The sequence below is a fragment of the Microtus oregoni genome, unplaced genomic scaffold, assembly GCF_018167655.1.
Source record: "Microtus oregoni isolate MIOR12 unplaced genomic scaffold, Mior012 000028F_ref0000031, whole genome shotgun sequence".
NCBI classification, from domain to species: Eukaryota; Metazoa; Chordata; class Mammalia; order Rodentia; family Cricetidae; genus Microtus; species Microtus oregoni.
Window position 1 is genome coordinate 860,975 of NW_024543087.1, and position 16,320 is coordinate 877,294.

Consider the following 16,320-nt stretch of genomic DNA (forward strand, 5'->3'; position numbering starts at 1 on the left):
CCCCACACATACCTGCCATCAGTGCCCCCACACACAAGGGAAAGGAGGATGAGGGGAGGGAGAGGGAAAGAGAGAATTACTACCTGAAGTGTGTGATCTGAGAGTTAATATTAGTAATTTAAAAAATATTAATTTAATTTAAAAAAGGAATGAAAGAGCTGGTGCCACACGCCTTTAATCCCAGCACTCACACACTGGAGGCCAAGGTAGGTAGATCTTTGTAAGTTCGAAGCCAGTGTGGTCTTCTGAGTGGGTTCCAGGACTGCCAGCACTGCACAGAAAAACTTTGTTTCGAAAAACCAAAAACCAAAACAAACAAACAAGGCATGAAAGACTCTGTTTGCCAGTGCCAGTTATGGAGGGTGAGCAGGACACTTGACACATTGTAACAAACAAAACTGACAGAGCTTATGGGTTCATTATTAGTTATTTGCAATTTGTGGAAAGACAGATGTATCTGCCTATGTGTCTGGCATGGTGTGTTCAGATCCCTACAAAGATGGGGCATGCGTTCCTAAGGACATCTCAAACAAGGACGTTAAAAACAACTGCACGAACTATTCTCACTTCGGGTCAGAATGTTTGTTGCCCAGTTCAGCTGTGTTAGCACTCTTCTCTCATCCTTAAATTTAGTACTTCATAAAGCCACCTTTCAATTTCATTTATAAAGGAAATTATCTTTTCACATTTATTTATGTTATGTGGCATGTGTGCCGCATATAGGGAGTCCAGAGGCCAACTTGCAGAAGACGGTTTTCTCCTTCTATCATGTGGGTCTCAGAGATCAAACTCGGGTCTTTAGACTTGATAACAAACATTTATACCCATTGAGCTATCTTGTTGGCCCTATAAAGGAAACTCTTTAAGAGAAGTAAGTCAGTTCATATATTTTTTTTTTTTAACTTTACTCACACGTTAAGCTTTGCTTAATCTCTAAACTGGTTGTAATTAGATACTTTGAACAATCTGAGCCTCAAGGCCATACACACAGCCTTCGTAAAGACACCTGGGTGTGGTTCTCTCTCAAGAAACTGCCAGCCAGGCTTTGGGAGTGTGCACTCTCCTTTGTCTACCTGTCTCTTTGTCTAAAGCAGTGATTCTCAAACATTCCTAATGCTGTGAACCTTTAATACAGTTCCTCATGTTGTGGTGACCCCCAACCACAAAATCATCTTGGTTGCCACTTCATAACTGTACTTTTGCTACTGCTATGAATCATAATGTGAATATTTTATATGCAGGATATCTGATCTGTGACCCCTGTGCAAGGGTCATTCAACACCAAAGAGGTTGCAAGCCACATGTTGAGAACAACTGATTTAAAAATTTATTAATTATTAATGTGGGTATAATGATGTGTATGTGTAGGTGCCCTGCAGCCAGAAAAGGATGTTCTGGGATCCCCTGGAGCTGGAGCTATAGGAAGTTATAGCCACTTAATGTAGATGCTAGGAACCAAACCTGGGTCCTCTATAAGAGCAAGAAACACTCAAAACTGCTAAGCCATCTCTCTATCTTAATGTCTCTCTGTCTAGAAATTTAATAAGCTACTAGATTTGCTTCACCCTGGCTTGTGCTTTCTGTTCCAAGATACATTATCTAATATATAGTATTGATTTGTTAGTATTGAATCGCATGTAAACACAATATGAATTCATTTACGCTATGGTTTAGAACAAGCAAAACTACTAAATGGGAGCGAGTCGGATGGCTTATAGAGGTGAAGTGCTTGCCGCCTAAGCCTGATGTGATGGCCATTCTTGATTGGCATCTTGACAATATCTGGAATTAATTAAAACCCAAATAGTTGGGCACACCTATGAGGGTTTTTTTTTTCCTTGCTTTTTTTTTTTTGAGGGATTTTTTTTTTTTAATTAGATCATTTGAAATGGGAAAACAAACTTCTAATCCAGATCTTTGAGGCGGGAAGATACACCTTTAATCTGGCCCACACCTTCTATTGGCAGCCTATAGACGAGATATGAGGAAAAGAAGCAAGCTGACTTTGCCTGCTTGATCTCGCTAGCAAGTGCATTCCTTCACTGGCATTGGTACCTACTGATCTGGGAGTTCCAGCATGTCCTGAAGACCAGCTGAGACATCAGCATCATGGACTGAACAACTAGTAGATTCTTAACCCTTCCATTGGTAGACAGACATGGTTGGACTAGCTGTAGCACAGCCTCTACGCCATTCTAATAAATCTCCTTTATAGACAGACAGACAGGCAGGCAGACAGACAGAAGATAGATGATAAATGGATGATAGATAGATAGATAGATAGATAGATTATAGATAGATAAATATAGATAGATACAGATAGATAGTAGATATAGATAGATGAATGATAGATAGATAGATGAATGATAGACAGATAGATAGATAGCGATACAGATAGATAGTAGATAGACAGATACACCCAATAACCTGAATTTGATCCCCATAACCCATATGATTGAAGGAGAGAAATGAATTCTAAAAGTTGTTCTTTGACCTCCAAGTGCATTCTGCAGTATGTGTGCTTCCAAATACATAAATAAATAACAATAAAACTATTATTAAACAGGGGCTGGAGAGATGACTCAATGGTTAAGAGCATGTACTGTTCTCCCAGAGGACTCAAGGTTGATTCCCAGCACCAGATCAAGTGCCTACAACTGCCTGTAACACCAGATCCAAGGGATCCAATACTTCTGGCCTCTAGCCTCCTTGAGCACCTGAACTCATATGCACATAACCACATCCAGACACATACACACAGCTAACATTTTTTTTATCTTAACTTTTCTGTTTGTTTATTTTTTATTTGTTTGTTTTGTTTTTCGAGACAGGGTTTTTCTGTGTAGCTTTGGAGCCTGTCCTGGAACTCACTCTGTAGACCATGCTGGCCTCAGACTCAGAGATCTGCCTGCCTCTGCCTCCCGAGTGCTGGGATTAAACTTAACTCTTAAAATGATGTTAAAATAAAAAATCAGAAGAGTGATTGATTACCTGTGAATGGGCAGTAACTTGGAAGAGGCAAGCGGTAACTTTCTGAGGAAGCCAAAGTCACATGGAGGATGGGTATGTGGCAGGCTGTGACTGCTAAGAGTGGACGGAGCATATCAGAAGTGAGCTGACACCAAGTACCTTCACAGGGGGGCCAGATATGTGAGGGAACGGAAGTATCTGCTTGCAGCATCTCCTACCCCACCTTTATTAACTTGGACAGAGCTGTCTTTTTACACACAGCGCGCATCCACCTCCAGGCATGGGTCAGACAGAGAACTATAGTCATGGACCACAAGTAGCAGAAGAGGGGTTGCGGCCAGCTCCAGCCTATGCAATGTCTCACTTCTAGCTGGCCAACAAGGGGCCTCTGTCAAACCCTTGCCACCTGAGAGCACAGCCCCAGCTCTGTCAGTCCAAGTCCTAGACAACAGGCCTGTGGAAGCTGCCTGGAACACCACCTCCCAGCCTGCGCCCCAACCTGGCTACCTTCCCTCCCACAGGCCTCTAGGGAGGCTTAAGCCTAGGCAAATCTTCAGAGCCCCACAGCAGGCCAGAGCATACGCAAGTAGGACCCTTAGCCTGCAGACTCTAGTCAGCCAGTTCCCAAATCATCCTCTTTTCTGTGCAGGAAGCGCTGGCTCTGGCAGACCTGACATGTGGGTTGAGCGGTCTTGGGTGTCCTGCCTCCACTTACTGAACAGAAGGGCACATTGAAGTCTCAGCCATAATCACCACCTGAGAAGGCAGGGCTGCAGAACCCTAGACGATGGAGCACACTCCAAGGGAGCAGCTGTGATGTGGGAGTGATCTCTTTCTAATCTGTTGCTTTCGTTGGTTAATTAATAAAGAAACTGCCTAGGCCCATTTGATAGGCCAACCCTTAGGTGGGTGGAGTAAACAGAACAGAATGCTGGGAGAAAGAAGCTGAGTCAGGGAGTCGCCATGGTTCTCCCACTCCAGACAGATGCAGGTTAAGATCTTTCCTGGTAAGCGCACCTAGTGGTGCTACATAGATTATTAGAAATGGGTTAAGAGGCTGAAACTAATGGGCCAGGCAGTGTTTAAAAGAATACAGTTTCCGTGTAATTATTTCTGGTAAAGCTAGCCGTGCGGGCGGCCGGGTGCCGGGAAAGTAGACCGGCCGCTCCTAACACAACACAGCTGAACTCCTTCCATCGTTGCCTCAGGTGGGTGGCAACCCCAAAATCTTTAAGAATCTGTGTCTTTTGAACACATCAGCTCACATCACCTTTCAGGTGAGATAAGGTAACTAACAATGATCTGGTACTTTTGAAAATACAGTAATGCATCTTAAACAGCCAGGGAGCCAGGGAGCCAGGGAGCCAGGGAGCCAGGGAGCCAGGGAGCCAGGGACCCATCCCCCATCTGCCGTATTCCATCCTGAATGCTTCCAATAAGTGAGAAAAGCCAGGTACGACCTCGCATTTTCAAACAGCCATACTTTAAAGAGTAAAACCAAGTGAAACTATTTTGAATAACATCTTACTTAGCCTGTCATGTCCAAAGTCTCATTTTAACATACAGTATATATGCATATATATAGATAAAGTAATGATTTGACAGCAGATTATGTAGCCTAAATTGACCTTGAACTCTGGTATCTTCCTGCTTATCTCTCCAAAATACTAGGATCACCAGTATGAGCCACAACATTCAGATCATACAGCAATACTAATAACCTTTTTTTCTTTCCACCAAATCTTCAAAATCCACCAAATCGTTAACATTTCATGCTTAGAGCACATCTTGGTTCAGACAAGACACCTTGTGATGTATTTAACAGCTACATGTCCTCACTCTCCCATGCTAGACAGCTCAGACTTTTCACTACAACCAGATGCTCATTTTACTTATGGGAAAACGGAGGCACAGAGCAGACAGATGTAAGGCCCACATGCTTGTGAGACTCTGTGTTCCCACAAACAGCTCCAAGCCTGACTTGGTGCGGCAGGAATGTCTCCTCAGAGAGAACCACATGTGCCGGCCAGCACGTAACTCTGCTTCATTCCAACCTGAGGAGGGTTTGGTGAGCTTGTCTCTGGGGCTCTTCAGGGCTCCCTAAGGGACCAGGCGAAAGCTAGCCTACCCACACCCTGCGTGAGCGCCTAAGCTGCCTGCAGCTTCCTTGACTTCTTTCTCCTCTGTCCAGTTACCCCACATCTTGAGTCATTCTTTCCCCTACTCAGAGCAATCTTCAGAAATTACTTCCGTCACACATCTCTTTCTGGATAGCCAACCCAGAACCCAGACACATGGTCTCAGGAACCTGGCCTGGTGACGGGCCAAGGAAGAGAACCTTGGAGTAGCATGGTGGGGGGTTATGCCTTCAGCTGCTCTCCTTTCACCCCATCTCTGCCTCCTAGGTTACTGTAGGATTCTTGGCTGGTTCCCCTAGTCTCTTGGGAATGCAATATCTCACTCCGAGATGTCAACCACCCAAAAAATACTCCAAGGAACTAGAGAAGTTAAAGAGATGGCTCCTGGTACTTCAGGAAAGTCTCACTCAGCCAGTGACCTACACCTGGTTCAGAGCTGGCCAAAATAACACAGCACAAACCTCACAGGGAACCCCACACCCTGTGTGATTTCATAGATATAAGCAAATTTATCATGATACTGTGCACACATGTGTTTCCACCTTCCCTGCAGGCTGCTCCACTGTCACCAGCTTCTCTGCAAGCAGAAGGGGGAAAACTCTGAAGCACCCAACACGCAAACTTCTCCTCTTTTCTATGGAATGTACATATACACATGTCAACCAACACACACACACACACACACACACACACACACACTCTGAAGAGTCTGCTGGACCACTGTCATTCTCAGAGATGGAAACGCCCTCCTAGTCAACAGCAGGAATGTGAAGCTCACAGCCTAGGAAAAGAAACCAGATTAAAAAGCCATGTCATCTGGTCCCCAAAGACGAACAGCCTAAAAGCAAAAACTAAAGCCAAATGCTCAAGTTCTCACAGTCCAAAAGCAGCACACAGAGGTCCTGCTCCCCAAGCAGCTGGTTAACAAACTTCCTGGAGCCAGCCACAGCTGCCCCTGAGGTCCAGCTCTTTGTAAATCGCCATTGTAGTGAGTCATAAGGAAGCATTGCTAACTGCGGTGGACAGAGAACCAGGCACAGGCACACACTTCAGTAGAGTCAAAAACCTCAGGGTGTGGCCTGACCATCTTGTGAGCCAGCGTACTCCCACCCTGCAGAAAGGCAAGCCTGGAGGCTCAAGAAAATGTGGAAGTTGCTGGTCAGAAGGTCACAGAAGCAAACCTACTACTGGCATTGTTTAAAATGGCTACCACCTGTTGTCCTGCACAGGGCTGCTGTAATACAATCACCCTGACTCAGGATCCGCATGATGGAGATGAGGACCTTGTATACCAGGTCCTCCAAGGACCTTAGTCATTCTACCTCCCAAAATTTAAAAGGCAAGCGGCATCATGTCAGGCTTCCAGAACTTTCTGTGCACAACAGCCTTCTGATAAGTTTTCCACAAACCTCCAATAATCAAGAGTAGCTTGTTCTCCCTCTCCCAAGACACAGAGACAAGTCACATAGAGCAGGGAGGATGAGGAAGGAACTTGACCAAGTCTACACTCACAACTTATAAATCTTAAAATCATCTCCTTGAAACGGTCAAGCAGAAAGTCTCCCACAGCATGATTCTCAGATCCCATGTCCAGCTGGTTTCCCCAAGAGAGATAAAATGAAAAAAACAAACTGGAGTGGATATAAATATTCTCTGGCCAATGTTCCCTGCTTTGGAAATTTGGGTGACCCGTTTCATTTAAGGGTAAAGCTTCTGTTCAGCGGGCCAGATATACTCATCATAGTTTTATCTAAATTTGGATCCTGTCTCTCTGGACACTGCCCGGGGACAAGTATACAGAATGCCTCCAAGAAAAGTGTGGTCTAGAACGCTCCAGTTAATGCTGCAACACACTGGGATGTCACATAAGCACTCATGGGGACTCCTTGGACTTCCAGAACACTGGAAGGAGGCCCAGCAGAGCCTCTTGGCCAGCGGGTTAGGTAGATCACTGAACTCCTGTGTACCCCACTTTCTCCATCTGTAAAAGGAGACATAAGAGGGCCCTTGAGAGCATTAAACACTAATACAGATAGGATGCTATGAAAAGTAACTTCCTGACAAATTCTGCCAATTTATTAAGTGTGCTAACTCTGGAAAAAAAAAAAAAAGCAAGCCCAGTTCCTTCCCCTTCCTACCTTAAAGATCATCCCTCCAGTTCTCCCACTCAAATCCACTGATGTGGATCCCATCTACTTGACGTGAGGCGTGGGGACACATCAGAAAAGACCAGTGCAGACAGTGCGAGGCCTCAGGCCATTACCATGTGTCAGTTCATCAGTTCAAGGCCCAGCATTGTCTAGAGTGCCGTTGATGTCCAGGGACAAGCCAGTGAAAAACAAGGACACCAAGCACCACAAACTGGTGGCCCCAGCTGTTCCTGAACCAAGGATTATTCTTAAGGTAAACCCTGAATCCTTTCTAACACAGTTAAATAGTTTTTATAATTAGTTAATTAATGCATACACACATACACAAACACACGCACAAAGACACATGTATGCACATTTGCTTATGTCACGGCATGCACATGGAGGTACAAGGACAATTTATGGATTTTCTCCATTTCTATTATGTCAGGTCATTAGGTCTGGCAGCAAGCATCTATAACCATTAAGCCATCTCCCTGGCCCTCTAATGCACCTTTAATTGTGTTTTATTTATTTATTTTTTTGAGACAAGGTCCCTTGATGTACTTTAGGCTGCCCTTACATTTAGAGTAGTCCTCCCACAGAGTACTGGAATTATAAATGTGTAACACCCACTTCCTCTTTTCAATTATATGTTTTCTAGCCAGGTGTAGTGACGCATTCCTTCAGTCCAGTGGTTCTCAACCTGTGGGGTGCAGCCCCCACAGGGGTCACACATCAGATATTTACATTACAATTCATAACAGTAGCAAAATCACAGTCATGAAGTAGCAACAAAATAATTTTATGGCTAGGGGTCACCACAACACGAGGAACTGTATTGAAGGGTTGCAGCATCAGGAAGGTTGAGAATCACTGCTTTAAACCAGCATTCCAGAGGCAGAGGCAGGTGAATCTCTGTGAATTAGAAGCCAGCCTGGTCTCTATAGTGAGCTCCAGAAGACAAACACTGTTGCAAAAATAAATAAATAAAAATAAAAAATAAAAAAATAAAAAAACCCTAAAAATATTTATGCTTTCCAGAATACTTGTCATTGAAATGGAAGTAAAAACAAAGCTTTCACTAATTCTGCAGCAATTTGCTCAGGAGATGGGTCTAGGCAACCAGATCCACATCTCTCCTGGTAGCTGCCACAGTCCATAGTGACCAATGATGCTGTTCAGACCCTGTTGACTAACAAGCTAAAATCCAGACGTTGACCACAGGCAATGCCACACTTAAGGCCTCTCTGGGTCTGACCAGACACTCGGAGGTTATGTTGGCTTAGCAGAGACAGGGACTTGCCCCACATCAACCCGTGGGCTACTGGGAGCATCACCTGACTTCCAAGTGAGTTCTTTCTTCCATAGTCCTGCCTCCTAGGTAGGCAGCAAGAATGGTCATGTCAAAAGATCAGCTTCTTGCTCTGAAAGGTGGGATGGGAGGGTCTTTCCTGGTCACACAGGAAAAGAGTAGGAACACACCCTCCCAAGACAGGGAGGACCTCAGAGAGAAGGCATGGCAGGACAGATAACTGCCGGTGGGGACCCAGATCAGTTAGAGCTCTGCCTCCAGAAAATCAGGACACCTGGAGGGAGATCAGCGGAACAACCAGGGCAGCTCAGGAACGCCGGTGAGTGTGGGATTCAAGGGCCTTGGGGGAAGCAAAATCCTACCACAGGTGTCAGACCTGACTCTGGCCCCTGTGTCCTTCCCTATCAACTCAGTCAAGTGCAGACGGCCCAGCTTTCTCTGGTCAATGTCCCCAACCCTGCCATGCCCATCACTCAGATGACCCAAACACATCATGATATGTTCTCCCAGATTCCCACGTCATGACACTCCACCTCAAACCATGTTTTCTGCCACACATCCCAGAGGACAGTAATGACTGTAAAGGCTGCAGAGGCTTCTGGGTAATGCAATGCTCTAAGGGTAGGCTGTGCTTGCTGTGAAAAGCCGCCCTGGTCTAGAAATCTGGAGGTGCTTCTCTGTTGCAGATCCAGCCCATGTCAAGTTCTTGCCCATTATTTCCACCCACGCTGGAATTCAGCCCCTCACTTCATACCTGCCACAAAGTCAGATAAGACGTGCTGAAAGGTCACAGGACAGAGTGGTTGGACTGGGTGCCTGTAATTCTAGCACTTGGGAAGTGAGAGAGGAAGGTCAGCAGTCCAAGACCATCCTCAGCTAAGTTAGCCTGGGCTACAAAAGATCCTGTCTCCAGAAATTAAAAGAAAGGCAAAACAAAATGTCACATAGAGGAACTGACAGACAGCTTGCGCTGTCTTCTTGTCTAGGCTGCTCAATCCACCTCCTACACAGCCACTAATATGAAACCAGTGGGGCTTGCTGGGCTCAGGCAGAGACAGAGCCATCCCAGGGGAAATCACATCCTGTGTCCTGGTGCCTGCACTACTAAGCTGAAGACAGAGCCAGTCTCTCTGGGTCTCTGTAGGTGGGGAGGGGTCCATCCTCTACTAATGGGCAAGGAGACTCTGCAACCTGTGTTTTCTTTCCTTCAGGCCCTCAGTCAGGTACCTAGCAAAGGGGGACAGAGCGTGTGTTCTCCTGGGTCAATGAACACAGGTATATACCTAAGCCAGAACTGGTAGACCAACTAGCCCTGCCCCACGAAGGAAAAGCAGTGGCTAGGGTGTCTGTGGGCAAGTCACTGAACCTTTTCACCTCTGTTATGACAGAGGACCATGGTGCCTACGCCATTGTCTGTGAAGGTTAGCAAGCAATCGTGTGTCCCAAGCACTTCACCCAAAGCCTGGCCTTCGGTGGACCGCAGTTGTCATCAGAGCCAGGGTACCCAAGGTCACACGCTCTTTCCAGCACCAGAAGTGGGGCTGTGGTAATTGCTTCACTGATGGAGTAGTGACCCAGACGCTACTGTGAGACTGGCAGACAGCTGACACCTGTCATCAGCCCATAGGGGGACACTCCACCCAAGGTCACCTCTTCCCAGAGTGACCCACACACAGTGGCTGATGCCTGGGGAAAGTGTGTGAAAGCCAGGTCAGGATAACATTGGATTTTGTAACCTCCCTATGGGGTCAGATGTGTACCCCAAGAGTACCACTTAGTGAGCACCCTCCAAAATAAAGTTTCAGAGTTAGCTTCCAAGAAAGGCAGACTGACATGAGTCTTTGTGTTCTTTTTCCTTAGTAAGGGAGGAGAGGGCCAGAGTGAGGAGGAAAAGTTGGGGCCTATTAAACAAGTTTATGATACCCTCTTCACCTCCTCTCTGCAGCATGAGCAGCTTCGTGAAGACAGAAGCTGTGTTCCCTTCCAAGAGCAATGAGCATCAGGGAAGCTGGGAGCCCAAAAGCATCTCTGACAACATCAACAGCTTCTTTCACCATGAGAAATGAAGTAAATCAGGCAGAGAAAAATGAATACCACATGCTGTCATTCACACAAAGTTTAAGGGTTGATCTCAAAGAAGCAGAGACTAGACCGTAGGTACCAGAGTAGAGCAGGGACTGCGTGGGGAGGAGAGAGATGGGGCCAGGGCTGCATTGGAGGGACAGCTTCTCACGTTTGACACAAGGGGGGATGGTGACAATAGCTGGGGACAAATGACTGTATATTTCCAGAGAACAAAGAGAGGCTTGTGAAACAGAAAGAAATGATGAGGGTCCAAGGTATGGCAATGCCAAGTGCCCTCACCTGCTCTCTGAACTTTGTGCTGAAATCGTGTTCATGGCCTCATATATATGCACAATCATTTGGGTATCAAATCAAAATGAAAAATAGGAAGAGTGGAAAGAAACAGAGCTTGTCTATACACATAAAGGAACCAGGTGTGGTAGCTGATATCTATAATCCCAGCACTCGGGAATCTGAGACAGGAAGGTAATTGAGAGCTACAATCTAAGCTATAGAGCGAGACCTTTATTGGCAGAGGTTTCTGTCCCACCAGGTTGTCGTTGAACTAACAGAGGTCCATTTGCCTCTGCCCCGCAAGTGCTGGGATTAAAGGTGTGTGCCACCACACCCAACTACTGATCTTAACTAAAAAAAAAAAAAAAAAATTTAAAAAATTACATACACACACACATGGACATCCATGCACAGTTCCAGAAGTACCCTTAGTGCTGAGCTAATAAATAACCAAAAACTAGGGCCAGCAAGATGGCTCAAAAGGTATAGGCACTTGATGCCAAGCTTGCCCCCAAGGCCCACATGATAGATTGAGAGAATTGACTCCCGCAAGTTTTCCTCTGACCTCCACACATACATGGCACTCAGGTACCCACCTACCTCCTCCCCCATTAATATAATTCTAAAAACCATTAAATAACCAGAAACCAGGCATCTTCAGAATCCAACAGCATTCACCGCAGTAAAGGGGAGAGTCATCAAACTCTGGCCCAGAGTCAGATACCCAAGACACACCTTCCGTCTCGCTCAGGAAGGTATCTCAGATAACACACCAAACATTAGTCTCTTTTGCTTCTAACTAGAGTTCTACTGACTGATAGAGAATTCTTCAGCTCCCTCTGGCAAAAGTGTTGCACCATGAAATAATATTCTACCCAGAAGTATTTCATATATACCGAACCTTGCAAGTGCTGAGACCCGGGGAAGGGAAAAGGCCCAGCCAACTGGTTTTATAGGCAAGGGAGGTGCTGCCCAGGGAAGTCCATGGTCTGTTAAGACTTGCCTGCCGAGTCCTTAAAGGGAGGAATTTTTCTACCACATGATCAGTCAAGAGAAATTATTACAAAGACACTCCAGCACCCAAAGCTGCACAGGGCAGACTCTGCCTGGAATGCGCTCCACAAACTCAGAGCCTCAGCCCTTTCCCTAGAAAGGCCCACAGTCCCTTGCCTCCTTCAGTCTCAAATGCCAGCTGATAATTCACTTTATGATTCAATTCAAAACAAGTAATGTCACCTGTAGGACAAGGCTTCACCTCGCCCTCTCCCTAGTACGTGGTCATTTCTTTCCACTTGTCCTGTATTCACGGTTGACCTACTGTGTGCTCCCAAGGCCTAGCTCAGAGCACAACCTGAGACAGGAAAGGCTGAATGAATAAACAGAGGGGTCAATTGCTTTGATGATGAGCATAAACTAGCACTCCTGAATCAATAAAATGTTTTTTGTTCCACACGCTTTGAATTAAAAACTAAATAAGTTTAAATTAAAAGACCCACAGCATCTCCAGCTAAATATTATTTTTCAAGGCTATGCTCTCCAAACACGATGGTGAAGTTCACAGCAGGATAATACTGTGTGCTCTTAAAAAAATAAAACAAAGTAGGAGCTGGAGAGTTAGCTCAGCAGCTAAGAGCACTTGTTGATCTTGCGGGAGGACCACGGTTCAATTCCCAGCACCCACATGGGGGCTCAAAACCATTTATAACTCCAGTCCCAGGCAATCTGATGATGTCTTCTGACTTCTGTCTACACCAGACACGTTTTTGGTGCACAGGCATATACACAGACAAAACACCCCATTCATGAAATAATAAAATAAATAAACCTAGGAAGAAGCAGGTAACAGCAACTATACTAGTTCCCAGCGCTGCTTATAATGAGCAAACCCCAGTGGTACTGTGGGCTGCATATATGCCCATGGCCCAGCTCTTTGCACCCTCCTGGGGACTCAGGACAAACCTGTTCATTCAGAGAGCGGGAGAAATCCAGCATCTTTCCCTCAAAGGGCTTTGCCTGCCCCAGTACTGCTCTGCTTGGCAAGCCTTGGACTATGGAGAAATCTTGAGCCCATTACTTAGAAGCCAAAAATGGATAGAGAGAAAATTAAAAAGATGAAAAAAGCCACAGACTCCTAAGCACAGGCTGTCTTTCCAAGCCGCTCTCCCGTGAGACAGACATTGTTTTCAACAGAGGAATACAGAAACTTTCTTGCTGCCTCCAAACACTTTGGAGAGAAAAATGTTAAAGCCAGCAGTCTCAAAAGGGTCTGATTTTTCAGAAGATGAAATCTGCCAAGTTGGAGTAAAAGCCTCAAGAAGCTTCTTCATCCTGTGTCACACCTGTGGGTACCACCTTGTCAGCAGTCACCTGATAAAGCCAGCTCTGGTGTCTCTGCCAAGCAGGGTCACCTGCTGATGTTGGCTGGTGCCTTGGGGTGGGATAAGTCGAGAGGCACCTGGCACAGGGGCTCCAGTGACCCTGTAGAGTTCTAACCTGAGTTCCTGCTGCAGCAGGTCCAAGGTCTAACCAGCATCTAGGCAAAGGTATGATGCTGGTCCAGGTCTACCTGCAGAACCAGCATACTGAACAGCAGACAAGTACTAAAAGCCACACATTCCTTACACTCACACACGTGATGACTTTGAGGAGAACCACACATCTGGCCCTGGGAAAACCACTCCCATTCACACCCAGCCCAAGCCTTTCAAGGCTCAAAGTGTTACCTCAAGTCCTTGAAACCCAAACTCACAGCATTTCCCCTTTTTTGCGGGCAGCTGTAAACAATCCCACCCTGCTTCACCCTGCACACCCTGCACACATGAATCACAACGCCCACATACGATGGCTGCCTTCTGCCCACAGCCGCCTTCAAGTCTCTGAACAAGCAGAAACACTTGAAAATAATAGCAGAACACCTCAAGACCAGCCATAGCATTCTGGTGGGGACCCCATCACCCCACCAGGGGCCATTCCACAAGCATCTCACTTACCAAAGTAATCAGCTTTGGGATGAGCGTCCATCTCTTGCTCCAGACGCTGGGTAAGGGCTTCTAGTTTCAATTCAGCAGTGGAGGGTCCAAGCTCGGGGCTTGGTGCGAGGGTCTGGCAGGGCAACCTCACCTTGGTGGGGGTGGAACTCTCTGAGAGCAGAGGTCCCAAGCTACTGTCGGTGGACCAGCTGGGAGGACCCTCTTTACAAGATAACTCAGATGGAGTGGACATCACCGGATGGACAAGGCTGGTGGGGCTGGGCTTGGGACCAGTGCCAGAGTCTATGCACCCAGGCTTCGGACCCAGCCCGGGAGTCATACCTGGCTGGGTACTGTCCTTGACAGTTGTTGAGGATAATGGAGCGGAAACAGAGAGGTAAGACTTGGGCCCATCCTGGAGCCAAGGCTGAGGGTCCACAGTAGGTTTGAGGACCCTGCCTGAAGCCTCACATTCCAGACCTGAATCTCTTCTCAGACGAGCTCCTTGGCTAGTGCTGTTAGGGACCAGAGGTGCCGAAACTGTTGTGCTCCTCGGTTGAGCAGGGGCTCCATTCTCTAAACCCAGAGAGGAAAAGCCGAGGTTGACTCGCTGAGAGGAGGCAGTAGACCAAAGGCCTGTTGGCTTCACATTGCTGTGGCCACTAACGCCACCATCCTGGCCACCGATGCCACTTTCAAAAGACCTGCCAGAGCACATGGGGAGCTGTGGCTGGTAAGGGTGATGGTCCCCGCAGGATCTGGGCAATGGGGAATCATTCCCTGGGCAACCAGGCCACCCACTCTTCACACTCAGATTCATACTGGAGGCTGCTTCTGGCTTATCACCCCACTGTGAGCTTGCCAAGGAGAAATTGTCATAATAGTCTCCGTGAGTGAGGCAGGAAGGGTCTTCACAGGAACCCAGACCGTGCAAAGCAGGCCTCTGGGAACTCACAGGCGCCTCCCTGGAACCACAGTCCTGACTGCCAGGCTTTGCACCATGGGCAGATGGCCTGGCCCTCTGCTCCTGAGATGGGTATGAGGGCGGCACAGCCACAGGGGCGGTGGTTAATCCAGGTGCCACTGCTGGCACAGCCAGAGGGGGCTTGGCTGCACCATCTGCGGTCAGCTTGCTGCTCACACCCTGTCGGCTCCCACCGTTGACAGGGCTTCTGCCAGCCCTAGACAGGGCCTCCTCCTGTAAGAGCTGCTGTTGCTGCTGCTGTTGCTGGAGGTGGATTTTGGCCATCTTGGTCGCGAACACCCTTCGGGTTTCCTCAAACTCAGGGTTGTTGCTCGCACCTTTGTCCACCCGGAAGAGTCCATCCTTGGAGGCCTCGTACATGTTCAGGTCCTCGATGAACTTACTGGCCTCCAGGCCCAGGTCGTCATATTTATCCATATTGCTTGCAGATCAGTATCCGGGGGCCTAGCCCCGGTACAAGGTGTGAATGGGGTGGGGAGATCTGGGGGGTGGGGAGATCTGGGTGCTGGCGGAGGTTCAGGTCCAGCCCAAGGCAGATAAAGACTCCCACCTGCCCAGCATGAAGGTCATGACTCCAAACTTACGGTCCAACCAGAGTTGAGGCCTTCAGGCCAGCGAGCTAAGTTTACTTCCAGACTTCTTTTCCCCGGGGAGCGTCCACGTGGGGGCAGAGTAGCCTTCAGCTGTGCCCGGCCTGCTTGGAAAAGTTCTCTTTTATGAGACAGAAAACCAAAAACAGACGAAAGAAGACGGAGAAAAATAAGGAGATAAAACAAACCCACGTCCAGGTCGGGCAGCCGAACTTGCAAACCCACTGGGCAGCGGCTGGCCAGGGGCCGGCGGTCGGGGCCGGCAGAGCTCACGGCAGCCGCGGCCCGCGGCCCATTGTCCGATGGCGGCGGCCGGCGGCGGGACGCGGAAGTGATCGCGCGGGGAGTCAATCCCCGGAGTTTGCTGGCCCAATGTGCCCGCCCCGGGCCGTGCAGGGGACCGGCGGAGACGCGGAGGGCGGGACGGCGCGGGAGCGGGCGCCCCCTGCAGGCCTGTGCTGGGCACGCAGAGCCTTGGCGTCCCGCGCTGAGCAGCGAGAGCGACCCGCAGTTTGCACCGGGCTTTCGTGCGCGCTGCCTGAGAGTCAGGGAAGAGCCGAGCCTCCCTCTGGTGCTCCCGCGTGTGCCCCACGGGCTCCACCTCTGGCAGCGCTGGGGGAGTGTCCAGGGAGGAGACAAATGTGCAGCAGTTCTGTGTCCAGGCCCCTGGCTGCTCAAGGCCGCCGCTTCTCCGGAGAGCCTGATGCCAGGCTTGGGAAACAAGACTGGAAACCTAGGGTGTTGCTGTGGCCCGGTCTTCTTTGACAGAGAGGCAGATAAAGACGAGAGTCCCAGAGGTCCGCATAATCAGCAAAGCATAGAAGGAGGCCCGGGTCCTCTGAAAGGAAGAAAAGGGGAGTGGTTGT

At 48.0% G+C, this 16,320-nt stretch overlaps 1 protein-coding gene across 2 annotated transcripts in view; it reads right to left on the reverse strand.

The window, feature by feature from the left end:
• Limd1 (LIM domain containing 1) overlaps positions 1–15,773 on the reverse strand; it is a 54,942-nt gene extending 39,169 nt beyond the window's left edge. Inside the window, exons 1-2 of one of the 2 annotated variants that reach the window (XM_041677388.1) lie at positions 15,647–15,773; positions 13,901–15,558 (exon numbers count right to left, since the gene is read on the reverse strand). In XM_041677388.1, coding sequence (XP_041533322.1) covers positions 13,901–15,281 — 1,381 coding nt within the window. In that variant the 5' untranslated portion in view covers positions 15,282–15,558; positions 15,647–15,773. Of the gene's footprint in view, positions 1–13,900 lie in introns of both variants that reach the window. The other variant, XM_041677387.1, reaches the window with a different exon arrangement.
• Positions 15,774–16,320: the final 547 nt, after the last annotated feature.